The sequence below is a fragment of the Cydia amplana genome, chromosome 21 (genome assembly GCF_948474715.1).
Source record: "Cydia amplana chromosome 21, ilCydAmpl1.1, whole genome shotgun sequence".
Classification (NCBI taxonomy): domain Eukaryota; kingdom Metazoa; phylum Arthropoda; class Insecta; order Lepidoptera; family Tortricidae; genus Cydia; species Cydia amplana.
Genome location: NC_086089.1, coordinates 3854841 through 3871976, shown reverse-complemented (window position 1 = coordinate 3871976; position 17136 = coordinate 3854841). Strand labels below are relative to the sequence as shown.

General features: G+C 39.4%; 3 protein-coding genes across 3 annotated transcripts in view; 2 read left to right on the top strand and 1 right to left on the bottom strand.

Annotated features, from left to right (window-relative positions):
• Positions 1-17136, top strand: part of LOC134657817 (facilitated trehalose transporter Tret1-like) — a 404724-nt gene that overhangs the window by 285457 nt on the left and 102131 nt on the right. The gene's annotated exons all lie outside the window — the stretch shown is intronic.
• Positions 1453-7085, bottom strand: LOC134658175 (transmembrane protease serine 9-like). Its single transcript, XM_063513784.1, has 8 exons — positions 6791-7085; positions 6081-6276; positions 5804-6034; positions 5322-5418; positions 4663-4836; positions 3787-3936; positions 2530-2750; positions 1453-1948 (listed from the first exon to the last, which is right to left on the bottom strand). Exons 1-8 carry the CDS (start codon positions 7059-7061, stop codon positions 1453-1455), a joined length of 1836 nt encoding a protein of 611 aa, XP_063369854.1. The 5' UTR covers positions 7062-7085.
• The window catches only part of LOC134657871 (serine protease inhibitor dipetalogastin), an 85761-nt gene continuing 83455 nt past the window's right edge, over positions 14831-17136 (top strand). The window contains exon 1 of the mRNA XM_063513452.1: positions 14831-15305. The gene's annotated coding sequence lies outside the window, so the exon portion shown is untranslated. The remainder of the gene's footprint in view (positions 15306-17136) is intronic.

Here is a 17136-nt window from a genome sequence, read left to right as displayed (position 1 = left end):
CTTCAAATTTGTTCATCATTTTGATTAACATTGTTTTAACATCGCTTTTAAATTGTCCGTCCATGTTTCAAGTTTTTTCAATAAACCGCGAGTGACAATTTGAATTGACGTATGCAGCAAAGAGAATATAATCCGGCGCGCTCAGCGGAAAAAAAAATCTTTTGGTTCGATGTACATTGCTGCTTTTCTTAGCGCAATACTGCTCTTTGAGTGTTGCCCTACTTTAGTTTGCTTTACATTGCTACTGACAAGATTTGGTTGACGGACTATACCTACATATACTGATTCATGTATATTAGGTACAGACATTAATTGGTTTATTATAAAACACAATTCCACTAATGAGGGCGCCACTGGACGGTTGACGCAGTCTTAAGAGGCTGTCAATACCTATAAGTGAATGAGATAGGTCGCATGTTACTGGGCCCTGGGCAAGATAATAATAATAAAACTAGCCTCAGTTTTTACGTCAATTTACCATTGGTTTGTGTTCCACATGTCCTCTACTTCAGCTTAGCCTTTGGCCTCGCTGCGCCATGCTCGGCCTGCGGTCTCGCTTTTGAATACAATGGACATTGGTTGGAGTCTGTGCTCAACTACTTATCCTGAAGCCTTAAGCACGGCTTTGACTTCGCATGAAAGTTCGCCTCAATGGGGCACTTCGGACTTTTCGGCCCAGGTGAAGATCGGTACCCGGCCTTGCGATATTGTTAACAAAAAATTTCGCGCTCGCTGCGCTCGCGTTTTTGGTTGACCCTGTGCCTACATGTTAGTTTGACTGGTGAATAAATAGAGTTAGACCAAGAAAATTCTGCAATGATTTTAATAGCATACGCAGTGCAACTGGTGCAAATTTTATTTATACGTCATAAGTTTTGACGTTTAAAATAACACTTGCACTGCGTGTGTTATCAACTTAACAAAATCGTTGCAGAATTATCTTGGCCTAACTCTAGTAATTTTCATAAAAAACTGCTTAAGTAACATCAATTTCAAGGACTTTGGGTGTTGACAGCCCCATAATATGTGTGTAAAAGCGGTTTTATGACATTTTATCAACGATTTTAACAAGTCTACAAAAGTTTCGGTTTCGGTTTCGGTTTCGGCCGAAACTAGAGCCAAAGCCGAACATTCGGTTTCGGTTTCGGTTTCGGCAAAAAAACATGTTTCGGTCGGACACTACTTCTTACATACCTACATAATAAGTAAGTTTGGTCAACTAACAATTAGCATCTTTCGATAACAGGAGCTATACCTTGAGTTTACCTACAGGAACCAATAGGGAACCAAATATAGGTAGGTACACAGGACAGGACAATTTTGTGAAGTAAACCTCAGCTATCTCTGCTGAAAATACGAACTGTATTACATGTTTGGAAGCAAAGCCTAAAAAAGGTTTTTTAAAAAAATGTTAAGACATTACTTTTTATTAGCAATTCCACCCACGCTTACTTAAGATTGTGTAACATTTGCTTGTGTAAAATTTTCTTGTGTAACATTCTCTTGTGTAACATTCTCTTGTGTAACATTCTCTTGTGTAACATTTTCCTGTGTAACATTTTCTTTTTCTTGTGCAGGTGGGCTTGGATCATCTCTCGAAACGAACGCCATCAACTCCTCAAATCCATCCTTAGCCGTTTTCCCTTTACCCTCATTCAACATTATATCCCTAAGCGCCAAGGTACTCAGCATATTATCATCTTCATTCCCATCATTACTTTGTAAGATCCTGTCGTGTATTAGATTTGATAGATTGATATCGTCCATCGCAGAATCATCTAATTCTGTTTCATTTTGGGACTCAAAGAGTGATTCTGTAAAGCTTCTGCGCATTGCTTGTGCCTCGCTCAGCTTCCTTTTGGCTAGTTCTATGAAACTCGGTGATTTTAAGGTTTCCCGTAACCAATTCTTGATTCGGTTCTTCTTGTCTTCTACGCGGGCTTTAAATCTGGAACGGTAATTTACAAATGTAAGCTAAATAAGTCCTGGTTTGCACCGATACCTATAAAATATTTATGATGCCACGCCACATTTGTAGATCACTCCTGAAATTTTGTGTAGACCAAAGAGAAATTAATATAAGATTGTGTAGCTGTAGAAGACTGTGCTTTCTTTTTTAATCGGCAAAACTTGTAAGTACGTCGTATTTTTTTGTCTATCATATTATGCGTCATTGTCGCACGTACTTTCTTGGATGTGTTCTTGTTAAAAAGGAACAGTTAAGATGGCACACGATTAATCTCTTAATAATTTTGTACCTAACATCATAGGGAAGACTAAAACTCACAGACTTCATTGGCTAGGCCGCCTTGAAAGAATGGATGAAGATCGGAATGTGAAAGGAGGGTACCTGGGTACCGGGCTAGGCGTAGCAGAAGGACGTCCTGTCGAACGCTCCAGGTATTGCTGGAGCGACATGGTGGAGGCAGATCTGCGAGCTCCGAATCAACAATTGGCGAGAAGTGGCGCTGTCTTGTGTCGGAGGCCAAATATCATTCGCTGAGCCAACGGAATAAGGAGTGAGTATACCTTTGTAAGTCCTGCTCTCTCTCCTTAGCTCTCTTAATTTTCTCCTGCAGCTCCGGCACATTGGCGCACTCGTTGTCTGCGATGGTATTCTCCACCCACGACGTCAACTCCGACACTCTGCTGTAGACGCCCGGGGAGTGGGGGTCCCCGCACTGCTTGCCGCCGAACGACACGATCCCGAGGAGGACGCCGTCACGAACGGCGGGACCACCAGAATCGTGCTGTGGATGTTATAATTTAGGGCTTTAGAAAAACATCTTCAGCTATAGTTTTTCAAAGGACTGTCTCATTTAAAAACATAGACAGAGAGAATCATACTATCTTTGTCTTACACTACTACTACCACTCAAATGAAAAAGATGAGTAGGTATAGTTTTTCTGGTTCTTACTGACTGATAAATTGGTTTGACCAACTATAAATGCCAAATCCAACAAAAAACAGAAAAAATGCATTAAATGTTTTATAGCTGGCAATACTGGAATGCTTGTCAACTATGTGACAAAACGATTAAATATTGTACACTTGTGTTGTATTCTTTTTAACAAGCTTAGTATTAGGTCGACCTGTATGTAACTATGTAATGGAATCTTGCAAGTTAATTTTGATCCACTTCCCGGTTTCCGATTGAGCTGAAATTTTGCATACATATGTAAGTCGGGTGACAATGCAATATTATGGTAACATCGAGCTGATCCGATGATGGAGACAGGAGGTGGCCATAGGAACTCTGTGATGAAACAACGCAACCTAATTGTGTTAGGGGTTTTTAGAACTGTCTCGATGAGTATTAGTTGTCTGTCGTAAGAAAAGTACAGTCAGCGATAAAAGCCATTCACACCAACAAGTAACCAATAGTATTTCGATGGATGCAAGAAGATTATGTGAAAGCGTTACATTCTGTCCGACTACATACTAATAGGGCACATAGGTCAGAAAAATTCTAACGTATGTTAAAAGGACCTTTTCCACCAGAGGAATGTATTCGCCACACACCGCGTATATCATGCTAGGAATTATGTAAAAGCGGTACGTGCTCTTGCCAAATATACTCGCATTTTTACCGAAATATTAGATCCCATAAGTCGGTAAGAAACAAACGTACGTTGCAAGTATCTTTTCCACCAGTAGCGTACCCGGCGCACATCATGTGAGGAGGTATGAGAATACGTGTTCAAATATTCATCGCACAATGCTATGCGTTCTTTTCACAATACTTAGTAGATTACATACTCATAAGTCAGAAAGAGACAACGTACGTTACAAGCATCTTTTCCACCAGTGGCGTACCCGGCGCACATCATTCGAGGAGTTATGTAGAAGCGGTACGCGGACTGGCACTGGGAAAGCCTCATCGCCGGCACGGGGACGAAGCGGAGGCGGTCCGGTATGTGTCCAGACCCCGTCTCCTGGAATCAAGGATTTGAATTTTAATGTTCATGAGACATATTAAATTAACATTAAGTTAGCATTAAGTATATATTTTTTTGATTTTAGTCACGGGTCTCCAACTCTGGTTTAATCACAACGAGCCGAGCGAACTGCACGCCGAGAGTTATGTCAATTGACGCAATTAAGAGTTTCGATGACATGAAAATTGAGACCGAGTGACTAAAATTACTACTAAAACGTATGTAAAACTATCCAACATTCATACTTAGTAAGTTAACGGTTAAAAAACAAGTCAAGTCAGGTAAGTCTAAGTCAATGGCTGAACCCCCAAACCCGATTTGATTCAAATCTTGCAAGGTCGATTTTTCGACCACTTTTTCCGAGCTCATAACCAGTCTGTAGCATAACATAATACTCATAAACATATGTGCACATTGTTATTTTATAATAAACAAAACGAAATAACTTACATGAGTACTGCCCCAGCCAGTGACGATAAGTGTCTCCCGGTTTGGAGCAGGTTCAGCATCACGATGTTGGCATGGGCCGGTACAGGCGGATTATTGTAATTTCATAATAAATAGGCAAATAGCTTACATGAGTACTGCCCCAGCCAGTGACGATAAGTGTCTCCCGGTTTGATCAGGTACTCCTTGGAGGGCATAGGTTCAGCACCGCGATGTTGTGGCTGATGGGCATGGGCTGGTCCATTGTAATTTCATAATAACCAACCAATAGCTTACATGAGTACTGCCCCAGCCAGTGACAATGAGAATGTCTCCTGGTTTAATCAGGTATTCCTTGGAGGGCAGGTTCAGAACGGCAATATTACGACCGATGGGCATGGGCCGGTCCAGGCGGACCAGAGAGAAGTCGTAGTCAGCGTTACCGGGAACGTATTTAGAGGGGAAGAACGCCTGAAATGTCCATAGATTTTTTTAAATACGCTAATAATAACAATATTATTTCTGTGAATGAGTCAGTAAGAACACACACACATCATCTCTTAACCGTTTTCGGCCACAGCGACTGCTTTCTACCGCTGAGAGCGTCGCTGGTGCGCTCTCAGGTGACTGACATAGCCAATTTTTACAGCAAATCTGCGGCAACACTCGCTACAGAAGAAGTTATCAGAGCACTTCCCGCCTCTCTGTCTATCGCTCTTGCATATTCGAACAACAAGGAGTCAGTTAACGTTTTGTGTTTTCGTTGCTAGCGGTAGGCACTCAGGGTACTGCTACGAAAAAATAGACCTTACCTAAGAACTTATTTTTAACTGCAAATTTTCTTTTTTTTTTCCATCAAAATGTTAAGTTAGCTATAAAATCGTCAGTCCTTTTTATCGATCGATGACATTTTGATCCCAGATAAAATTAAAATTGCCTTCAATGTAGGTACTCACTTTGTTGACTCTAGCCTGGTATCCTCCTCTATTATGAAAGGAGCTCCCTGCGCGTACTATGAACGTGGACAGTTTCATCTTCTCATTGTCGTGTGCTCTGTAAGTAAAAACCGTTTTAAAAAGGAGCGTAAATCCAGGAAATATGAAGGAAGTTGCAGGCCTCTGGAGTTGCAGGCGTCCATAGGCTACGGTGACTGCTTACCATCAGACGGGCCGTATGCTTGTTTGCCACCGATGTGGTATATATAAAAAAAGGGAAATAAAATATATGGCGCGCCGCATGTAAATTGCGACGGAAGCTATGAAAATTCCACAGATGCCAATGTTAAAAATATACTTCTGTTGAAAATGTTTCTAGTCAGATCCCCCTTCATGCCGAACGATGCCCCTAGCCCCATGTTAGTTGGCCACGTTATACGTGTCCATGCTGATGCTGGTTCCCATCATGCCGCATATAGTTGGAGCGAGATAGATACACTCACGACTCAAAGCAGTGTCCGGCCGTGAGCACCCACTGCTCGTCGATGATAGACCCGCCACACCAATGACGGCCGTTACGGGATATAGCCACGTTGTACGGGTACATGCTGATGCTGGTTCCCATGTCGCATATAGTTGGAGCGAGACAGATACACTTACGACTCAAAGCAGTGTCCGGCCGTGAGCACCCACTGCTACGTGATATGGCCACGTTGTACGGGTCCATGCTGATGCTGGTTCCCATGCCGCATATAGTTGGAACGAGATAGATACACTCACGACTCAAAGCAGTGTCCGGCCGTGAGCACCCACTGCTCGTCGATGATAGACCCGCCACACCAATGACGGCCGTTACGTGATATGGCCACGTTGTACGGGTACATGCTAATGCTCGTCTCCATGCCGCCGACGATGCGCCGCACGGCAAACGTGCGGAACACCCACGACATGCCACCATCGTTGTTGGTTGGGGTCTCTGGAAACATTATTTATTGACACTTGAGGTTTACGTTAGCGACTGCATAAACTAGATCGATATTCATCTAGCTCGCACTAATGTGTTAGTGCGATAGAGATGGAATGCGATCGAATTCACGCAGTCGCTAACGTAAATGTCAAATGCCAACTCGTGGTAGCGGTGAAGGGTATTATTACCGAAAGTAGAGCAGACTGCTCAACTCTTTAAAGCATTGCCCTTAGTGCTATTTCACGAAGACCAAAATGGAACTCCTTCATGACAAAAGTGTTTAAGGCTAATTGTAATTGTTATGAGATGCACTATGGTTGTACAATAATTATTAAAATATCATTTCAAAGTGTATTGTGAAGTCTATTTTTTTATATTAAAGATTATAAAGTCAAAAACAAATTTTGCGAACGCTAAACAGCCACTGATTTAAACTTTTACGGTTTTTACACATTATTAAACACAAACAACCACGTAGGTAAAGTACCACTTTTTGAGCAACCGTGTTTAAAGCGTTACTTACCTTCCTCTTTATTTTGCGCAGCAATTGTGAATCTTGTAGCTTCTGGATTGCTTTTAAACCTATAGTTCTCTTCCAGCATAGTCTTTATATTACTATCATCTTCATTGCTTTCCTCACTTCCCATCCTCAACGCAGGTACCCCTCGCTTCTCATCTCCTGGTACCGACTTGGGCGGAATGTACTCAAAATACACCCCCTTCCTTCGTTGGACATCACTGAATGCAGTTTTTCCGACAAATAGAAGAAATGTTAATACTAAGTTAGTGATCATGGTTGAAAGGACATCATAAACATTATTAGTTTTACGTGAGGAACGTACGTGCGTAGATTTGATTGGAAATTAATAGAACATCATGTTACGCGCAGTTTTATGTGAATTCTTGCGTTTTATGACTTGTAGTTACTTTGGGTTTGACGGCGGAGCGTTTGAAACGTTCATAACAGGTTTTATTTCTAATTTTGCTTTCAAAAATCTAAATTATTACCAGAATTTTAGATTCTTATCATTCTTATTATTATCTATTTACATACATTAATTTAGCAATAGGTAAGTTCACCTACTGATGTTCCCCAGGAAATTTTCCATTCTCGGATTTTTTCCCGGAAATTCCTACTTTTTCTAGTAACTTGTTCAATGTAAAGGAATGTTTAATTATTAGACACATTCGTTGTACACAGACTGTGATAGAATGAGCGGTGAGTACCTAGGTAGTAGGGTATAGTCCTTGCCTGGTAGTAGTTAAACGCCATACGTAAGCACTATGAAATAGCTGGTTCTTACATTTTGGCAAAGTATAGGTCTACTCTACGTTGAATACGATGACCAAATGGATTTTTCAAGCTCAAATTCTGTAGATAAAGAATTCCGGTAAAACTGGGTAATTCGATGAAAATGTAGGTTTCCGGATATCATTCAGAATGTACTTTTGAAGTACTAAATTAAAAAAAATATTTGAGAAGTGGGTCAAACTTTACTTGCAAGATTTGATTACAGACAACGGGACAGGTGAAACTAAATAAAAGCTTGTAATAAGTATGCTGGCGATTTGTACTCCACTCGTTGTTAGTATGAATAAAAAAAACTAGGAGCCACGCCATCTATCAAGTATTAATGACACTACCAAGTGTACCAAGTTGTTGCGAGGTGCAAAGCTCTGCTAGGGAACGTAATGAACTTTGTACATGTACAGTAGTCCGTGTGGAACTGTTGTGTGCTTGGAGTTACCACTACCTGCCGCTCGATGTCGCTATCAATACAAATCTGTTTGATTTTGTAGTGATATTATATTATATGTACCTTAAAATGGGGTGAGTAGGGGCAAAACTGACATTCAAACCTCGATAAAATTTTATTTTTACATGTGCAAGCTGAATGGTGTAGGTATATAATAAGTGTTTCGGACGTTTGTATTTTAGTTTTTATTTTATTTTGGATAGTTCCATTTCATAACTTTGACGATAAACAGGAAACCCCACCTCACCACGTAGTCCCTCGTAATTGGGGTGAGATGGGATTTCGTACAAAGGTGATTTTGGAAGATTGTTGGATCGACTTTTTTTATTATGGGTATTAATTACTATAGCTCCATTTTAAATTGGAATACATTATTTTTGTAGCAGTAGCCTTAAAATCCCATCTCACCCCTGTTCATCCCTTCTCTCCCCATTCATAACCCAACTCTCCCCGCGAACCCTACTCACCCCATTTTACGGTACATATAAAATTATTAACATTACAGAAAATATTTAAAATATTACATAATTTTAATTGTTTACTTTATTAGGTACCTACACTAAACTGATATCGTACAATATTATGAGAAACATATATAACATAATATGCATACTGCTTAAGAACTAGCACGAGATCCAAAACAAGTGTACACAGCATGTTTTACAATTAAGCGCAAATATTACAAATAATTTTGAAGATTTATGTACAAAATTTAAGGTCGTGTGAATAAAGTAAGCAGGGACATGTAAACAAACCACAATTTGATGTAGGTATATTATCCACAGCTTCCTTCGTTTGATTTATTTTGATACACCAGCTAACTAGCTAGACTTCAACATTACAGCTAGTCGTTTTAATGTGTAGGGTAAATCCTGAAGAAAGGCCAGGTCAAGAGCACCTTAAACAGGCGAGCGTGTATGAGGAATATATGTTATGAAAGTAAAGATGACAGTCCATTTCCAACCGCAGCTGCACTACTGTACATTAGGGTTCCGTAGCCAAATGGCAAAAAACGGAACCCTTATGGATTCGTCATGTCTGTCTGTCTGTCCGTCCGTCTGTCCGAGTATGTCACAGCCACTTTTTTCCGAAACTATAAGAACTATACTGTTGAAACTTGGTAAGTAGATGTATTCTGTGAACCGCATTAAGATTTTCATACAAAAATAGAAAAAAAAACAATAAATATTGCTTAGAACTGAAACTCAAAAAATTTTTTTTCATGAAACCCATACGTGTGGGGTATCTATGGATAGGTCTTCAAAAATGATATTGAGGTTTCTAATATCATTTTTTTCTAAACTGAATAGTTTGCGCGAGAGACACTTCCGAAGTGGTAAAATGTGTCCCCCCCCCCCCCTGTAACTTCTAAAATAGGAGAATGATAAAACTAAAAAAAAAATATGATGTACATTACCATACAAACTTCCACCGAAAATCGGTTTGAACGAGATCTAGTAAGTAGTTTTTTTTAATACGTCATAAATCCTCTAAATACGGAACCCTTCATGGGCGAGTCCGACTCGCACTTGGCCCCTTTTTTAACTATGGAAATTGACAGTAACAGCGACGCGTTCAGTACCAGTAGTGCAGCTGCGGTCAGAAATGGAATGTTACCCTAACGGAAGCGAAAGAGGTACCTATGTCAGGATCGTAGCAAGTGAAAATCCGTGGTCTCTGCCTACCCCTCCTGGAAATAGGCGTCATTATGTATGTATGAAACAGTTGACTAGCTAGTCGTAAAGATGTGTAGACTGTATGATGACGATCAGAGTGGCGGTGCACATAGACATCATGGCGAAAGGTAGCTTCAGACCAGGTGGTAGCAGACGCCAAGCTTTTCTGAGTGGAGGACGCGCGCGTATGTAGCGCGCAAGCCGGGTTAGATTGTAGCGTGTGTTCTCATCTGAATCAATACGAAATAATAAATATAATTACAATGTAGACTTAATGCACCAAAAAATAGTGGATGTCAGTAAATATACAGATAAAGATAGTTTTGTATTTTATTCAAGTAGGCATATTAAAATGCGCTTATGAACGTCAAATAAAGCTACACCAGCTCCAACCCTACATCTCTGCCTCGAGAAGATTTAAATCCCCCTTCAATTGGAGGAAGGTATTCCGATATGTATATAGGCATAAGGAAGTCATTGGGTTGACAACTCGCCAAATCGATAATCGGGATTCAACTAATTAATAATCCCTATAGACAAACCATCTGGTCACGGGAATCTTTTGAATAGGTAATGGCACCGCACGGGTAGTACTCCAAGATGATTTAAATTATTCGTATGTTATTAAAAGAAAATCCATCGGATGCCCACTTAACTTACCAACAAGAGAAGACACAGCACATTGACAGTTTTGAATGATTCACGGTTAGTTTCACTAGACTTATATTGACCGGGATATGAACCGTGTCAACCGTGATTACCTTTTGTATTGCTTTCGAGCTCTCGATATTTCGACGCTATGTAACTACATGCATCTTGTTCACGGGGTAACTAAAAGAAAAAAACCGGCCAAGTGCGAGTCGGACTCGCGCACGGAGGGTTCCGCACCATCAACAAAAAATAGAGCAAAACAAGCAAAAAACGGTCACCCATCCAAGTACTGACCCCGCCCGACGTTGCTTAACTTCGGTCAAAATCACGTTTGTTGTATGGGAGCCCCACTTAAATCTTTATTTTATTCTGTTTTTAGTATTTGTTGTTATAGCGGCAACAGAAATACATCATCTGTGAAAATTTCAACTGTCTAGCTATCACGGTTCGTGGCCTGGTGACAGACGGACGGACGGACGGACGGACGGACAGCGGAGTCTTAGTAATAGGGTCCCGTTTTTACCCTTTGGGTACGGAACCCTAAAAAGTAAAAGCTAAAAGATAATCACGGTTCATATCTCGGTCAATATAAGTCACAGCACATTGGTTGCAATGATGATACTAACCCTGTTCAACTAGAAGCCGTTCGTGGACAATCGTGCTCAGCGCGTCTGTTTGTGCTTGCATCAGCTCCGCACACACGGCCGGCACGCACGTCTGGACCGTGAGGTGCAGCGCGTACGCATAGCTGCAGCAGAGGGCCGTCCATGACTACACAAAATAAATTACTGTAAAAAATTCGTACCTTATATACTTAGCAAGGGCCGCGAAAACCACGGCTCTAAAGCCGAGCCGAGAGGTGAACCTGATTGGAGCCTGTGGTCCGCTTGACAACTAATCCCAAGAATTGACGTAGGCTCTAGTTTTTACGAAAGCGACTGCCGTCTGACCTTCCAACCCAGAGGGGAAACTAGGCCTTAATGGGATTGGGTGTCATTCTGAATCCCTAACAACGTTTGTTCTAAAGTCACTTGCCCTAACTGGTTTGTCCTAATGGGCACATGCCCTAACGATCAATTGTCATAACGATTATTTTCCATAATATAAGGTTCTGAAAAATGGTTATGTTTTAGAACTTGCTGCCACAAAAATGGGTTAGGAGGGTTAGAACTGCGACCCTCGCAAAAAAGAAAATATGCTTAATAACATTAGGATAAGTAATCAATAATTTGGGAAACCAAAATTAGGGTTTTTAATGTTAGGGCAACTGATCATTATGAAAAACAATATTAGGGAATGCAAAGATAGGAGAAAAGACTTTAGGGATTCAGATATAGATCCATGGGATTAGTCCGGTTTCCTCACGATGTTTTCCTTCACCGAAAAGCAACTGACAAATGAATATCAAATGATATTTCGTTTCCAAAAAACTCATTGGTACGAGGTAGGTAGCAAAGTTTCTTTAACCATCGCCTTGAAACCTTCGCAACGCTGAAGTTACTATTTTTCGAATCTTTTGCTTGCTCATTGTATCAATATTAGCACGACGAGTTAAACAATATCTTTGCCCCCTGACACCCCTGATAAACAAATATCTATTCAACTATCAGTTTATAAATTTACAGACAAACCTCATCTTCTTTTCCGCGTTTCAAAACGAGCCAGCTAGTTGCAATCCATTTTGGACAGTCAGTGACAAACCCCAATACTATCTGAAAATAAAATCGCTAGGTTATGTAATGCTGTACTGTAATGACATATACATTACAGTACAGCATTAATGTTGTAAAAAGTTCGGAAGATACGTTGATGTAGGTATATATGACGTACCAGACTATCAGTTGTTGATCTTATTTTGTCCAGTAAATCCACAACTGTCTTATACGTCGCCTGTACTTCAAGTACATCAATATAATTGTCTTTGAACCTCAGACATAGATGCTTCAGTTTCACGTTAATGAGATAAAAAACCAGAAACAGGACTATCGGTATAATATCTAAAGCCAAAGTCGGTATCAGTAATAATAGCTGAAATATGTCCGAGCATTGGTTTGTTATACACTGATGTATATAGCGCCGAATATAAACTTGAAGAAGAACGTTAAATAACCGTATATCCATATAATCTTGCCTGAGTTTTCTACGAAAAAGACCTGCTGCAATTCTATCTTCACCAGACTTGAATCTAACATAAATTCGTACACCGTGTATCTACTCGCCACCAAAATGAGGAATGTGAAAAAATATTGAACAGCATAAATGCCCCATAATGGTTGAACAAGCACAGAACTTGCTAAAAACCCGGTCATGAATATTCCTGTTATGATTCAAAAATAAAAGGCGGCCATTTTATAATTCATTTGTTTTATAAAGCCAAGGTTGAAACCGGTAAAAATTTGGGCTATCGTAAAAAATAGGATTAAAGGTCTGGATAACTTTGGAGTCTCCATATTTTCTACAAATGCTTATTTTGTAATCGGTAACATTGTGAACACCCGACTGAAAACTAGTTAGAAATGTTGGATTGTCAAACGAACTGGCTTTTCAATTTATAAACTAATCTACTTATAGACTGCAATAAATGAAATGCTTCCTTATTGACTTTCACAATAAAAACATGTCACTTTTAGAACGCGTAAATGATCAGAAATAAACATCGTCTTGACTTGCCTAAGTTGCCACAGATGGTTAAATATGCATTGTTATTGTATATTTTCCATTAGGTACGTTAATATCCATGAAGGAAAATGGGGACTACAATTGAATGGAGAAGAGCTATGTCTTCACTAAACAACTTTGTTGTAGTACCTATTACCACTTTTACATTTATACAAGTATTCGTAAATCCATTAAAATCAAGAGAAGAGCGAAAGTGGACTTTTATGTACCCTTTCCGCTATGTTGAGTAATACGGCATTAAAGTTTATTTTCAATTAAATTACATAAAAAATAACCTCACATTTTTAGTTGGCAAAGCGAGATCCACAGAGTCGCGACTTCGAGCCTCGCCTGGGACATTGAATTGTTTCACTCTTAATTTATTTTTCAGCTTTATGGCATCGTCAATATAACAACAGCGTAACATCAATTTAATATGGCCCCTAGTCCCAAAGTCAGCGCATCGTCACTCATAAATTTCTAATATGGCTTGGAACTCCGGTATCCGTTTAAGAAATGTAATACTCTTGTAATTAGGTACGTTGTTTTATGAAAGAGGAAAGCTACATACTTATTCCTGTATCATCAGATACAAAAATATTCAATTATTTTTCTAAACGTATGATAAGTTACAAAGGATGCTGAAAGAATATTTTTATTATGTTGTAATTTTTAAGGGTTAGTTTTGAATGAAATTTAGCTAGTTTGAAGTCTGAGTGGAATAAATACGAATTCTTAAGCAATATTCCGTTGATGTCTTGTCTTAAACAATGATCCGGAAGATTTTTTAGGACATACGGGAAATTTTATCCACCATATTTTATCGACATATCTGACGGACTACAATGTCAACAACAAAATAAACATCGGCCCAATAATCTCCTCCTTTTTATAGACGTTTAATAGGCTACTAAAGTCTAAACACAACATAAATTCATGTAACTCAATAGAAACACAAAGCACAACACCGAAATCAAAACAACGGGCTACGGCAACAGAAACTAATCGAGCTTTGCGAACTATTCAGTGGAAACTTCATCCAATTTCGCGGCGGGCGGTTCAACTGTTTGGTTAACTTTCATTCAATTAAAGTTAACCAAACAGATACATGTGTTTAGACTTGGGCGAGGACACGCCTTAGGATTATACTCGGATATTAGAAATAGGTTAGAGTGGTATGGGCGTGTAATGAGGAGGGATTAGGGTTTGCACGACGGACTATGTATGGGAAGATCCGCGGATCCGGATCCGGATAATTTCACATACTTCGGATCCGGATTGCAAACCCTAGGATGGACGAATGCCATATAGGTAGGTAAAATAATGTTAGGGATGAATGTTGATGGACGGAGAGCGGACGGTAGACCCAATAAACGATGGATGGATTGTAAAAAAGAAAGGAGTGAGTGCTGAGGTGACGAAGGTAGAGGAGAATGGAAGAGATGAACATGTTGTGCCCACCCTAACGTGGGATAAGGGCAGGAAGAAGAAGAAGATTAGAAATAGTAACAAGGCCGGGGAATATGGTGTCTGTCAAGTATGATATTATACTTCGTTTTATTAGCAATTCATGGCACATGTTGCTCGAGAAAAAAGGCCTTTTAGAGTAAATCTTGCTTTACCACAAACAATGTAACGCAACATTGTTAAATAATGAATTGGTGATCCAATTTGGTCAAATTATGAAATTTGCATTATCTTGTGGTATACCTAATAGGTACAATTTCGTTTATTGTTTTCAGAAAATACAGTAAGTTGATGTCCCAAATCATACTTATGTGCGAAGCGCATATAAAAAAAACGCAAAAAGCACATACCTACCAGTACCAGGATCACATAAAACGCAGAAACTCTTCAAACCCATCAACAACCTAACCTCGCACACACTCTAAATACCCTACAGCAAGGTGTCAAGACATGTTGGTCGGCACTCGGCACCCATAGCGCGTCAAAGCGTCAATTCGAAAACGCTTAGAAAACAGCGGGCACTCGGACTCCTCATTAACCCAGAAAATGGTAGCCGACAGGTGCCGAATGCCCGCGAAGATTTACGATTAGGTGAAATGGCTCATCGAGGAGACATTGGTACCGCGGCTGCACCAGTGAAAGACGAAAGAAACTTGTATGCGAGATATATTAGCCGGGCTGGTGGGTGCGCGGCCAGTGGCTCTGAAACCGCCGTTGAAATCGCACGCCCGTTCAACGCGCGGTGGATCTTGCGTTCGAATTTCGAACTTCGAAAATTTTTTCGTGTGCTGTGCTTTTTCGGAGACCTGTGTTTTTGGAACAGTTTTGAGTAAGTTTGATTAAATTTTTATATATATATATTTTTTAGGTTAGGAAGAAAATTTAGAATTGGGATTAAACCTAGGTCTTAAAGATAAACTAGGTTATGTTACATTTTACCTGCATCAACTGCATGGCCATTTTTAACGAGTTATAGATACAAGCTCAAGATTAATAGCTGTCTAGTTATTTCAGTCTTGAATACCTGTGCAAGAAAGTTTATATGGATTAAAAGTAAGTTGGAACTAGTTAAGTTAATACCAAAACGACCTCAATACATACATCAGTACTGTCGCAGTTACTCCGTTTATTATAGTTACAGTTAAGTATTAATACAAATCTCATTTAAAACATCCGGCTAATAACCTAAAGAACAAATTGCATGGAACTTTTATGGCGACTGTGATTAACGACTATAATTGTAGCGAGTTTAATTAAGGTCATTGACTTTATATTTAAAAACAAATCGTAATTCAGGAAGTTGACGAAGTAAGCAAGTGACATGTATTGAGGTAGTGACCAAATTTTTTGTCCAAAAACTTTTAGAGTCTGTGTGGAAAGAGAAGAGTCGTGGAATGTATGGTACCCAATACATTCCACGACTCTTCTCTTTCCGAACAGACTCTATCTCAGAACTTTTTCAACTCAGAATTCTACCAAGTGGCAAAAATTTCATAAGCATGATTGTGATTGTGCGTCTGATATTCTTGTTTAATTCATGAGCCAACTGCCGACTCAAGATAACTATTTATAACTAATGAATAAATACGTAGAAGATAATCGCTTCCATCTAAGTGCTCCGAAGAAATGGCAAAAAGAGCTAATTAATTTAATATTTTTAGTTATATCAAGTTACTTTAGTGCCATATTTTTGTCTACGCCATTACCGCACAATTTTTTATTATTCTGACCCAAAATCTTGATAAAAGGATCTTTTTTAGGGTTCCGTACCTCAAAAGGAAAAAACGGAACCCTTATAGGATCACTCGTGCGTCTGTCTGTCTTTCAGTCCGACCATTTTATCTTTACCCTTTATCTCCGAAACTACTGGGTCTAAAATTTTGATAAAAATACACAAAATAGTTCTTTACCTATAGAAACCCTATTAGAAATGTGCAGTCAAGCGTCGGATCGAGCGTCGAAAATTTAATGTACGGAACCCTTGGAACGCGAGTCCGACTCGCACTAGGCCGGTTTTTTTTAATAAAGGAAAAATGGCATGAAAGCAAAGGAAAGATTAGCACCCTTCTGGCATAGAGAAATATAGTAAGACAAGAGTGCTCACTCCATACGTCAGTTAGACTATTAATTTCAGTGTCTACATCTAGCATCGAGTAGCGGAACTATCAGTACTGCTACTTGACAATAGATGTAGCAGTACTGATAGTTCCGCTACTCGATGCTAGATGCTAATAGTCTTTTTGGTACTAAAACTGATGTATGGAGTGAGCAATCTATGTATTTTTTTCTCTATGATAAGATAAAGATTAAGATAAAAGATAGTTTATTCAAGTAGGCATAATTACAATGCCACGAACGTCAAATAAAGCTAGGTAGACCGGCTCCAACCCTACACCTCTGCCCCGAGAAGATTTAAATCCCCCCTCAATTGGAGGAGGGTATCCCAATATGGGACCGGCAACAAACTCGGCGGAACACATCTTTTAAAAATATATATACATCTTATAATTAACATGCATTAAGAGAAAATAAGGAAAAAAAAAACAATTTAAATTACTATAGAATTCATGCAATTATACACACGGTGTAATAGAAAGCTCGTAGCTCTTTCAGAAAACATATCAAATTCTTACAAAAGGAAATGAAAATAAAGTTATTAA

Coding starts and splice junctions, on each gene's coding strand:
- LOC134658175 (XM_063513784.1), bottom strand. CDS start 7,061: ATGATCACTAACTTAGTATTAACATTTCTTCTATTTGTCGGAAAAACT. Junction 4,837..5,321: donor ACCAGGCTAGAGTCAACAAA/GTGAGTACCTAC, acceptor TGGACATTTCAG/GCGTTCTTCCCCTCTAAATA. Junction 1,949..2,529: donor AGAGAGCAGGACTTACAAAG/GTATACTCACTC, acceptor TTACCGTTCCAG/ATTTAAAGCCCGCGTAGAAG.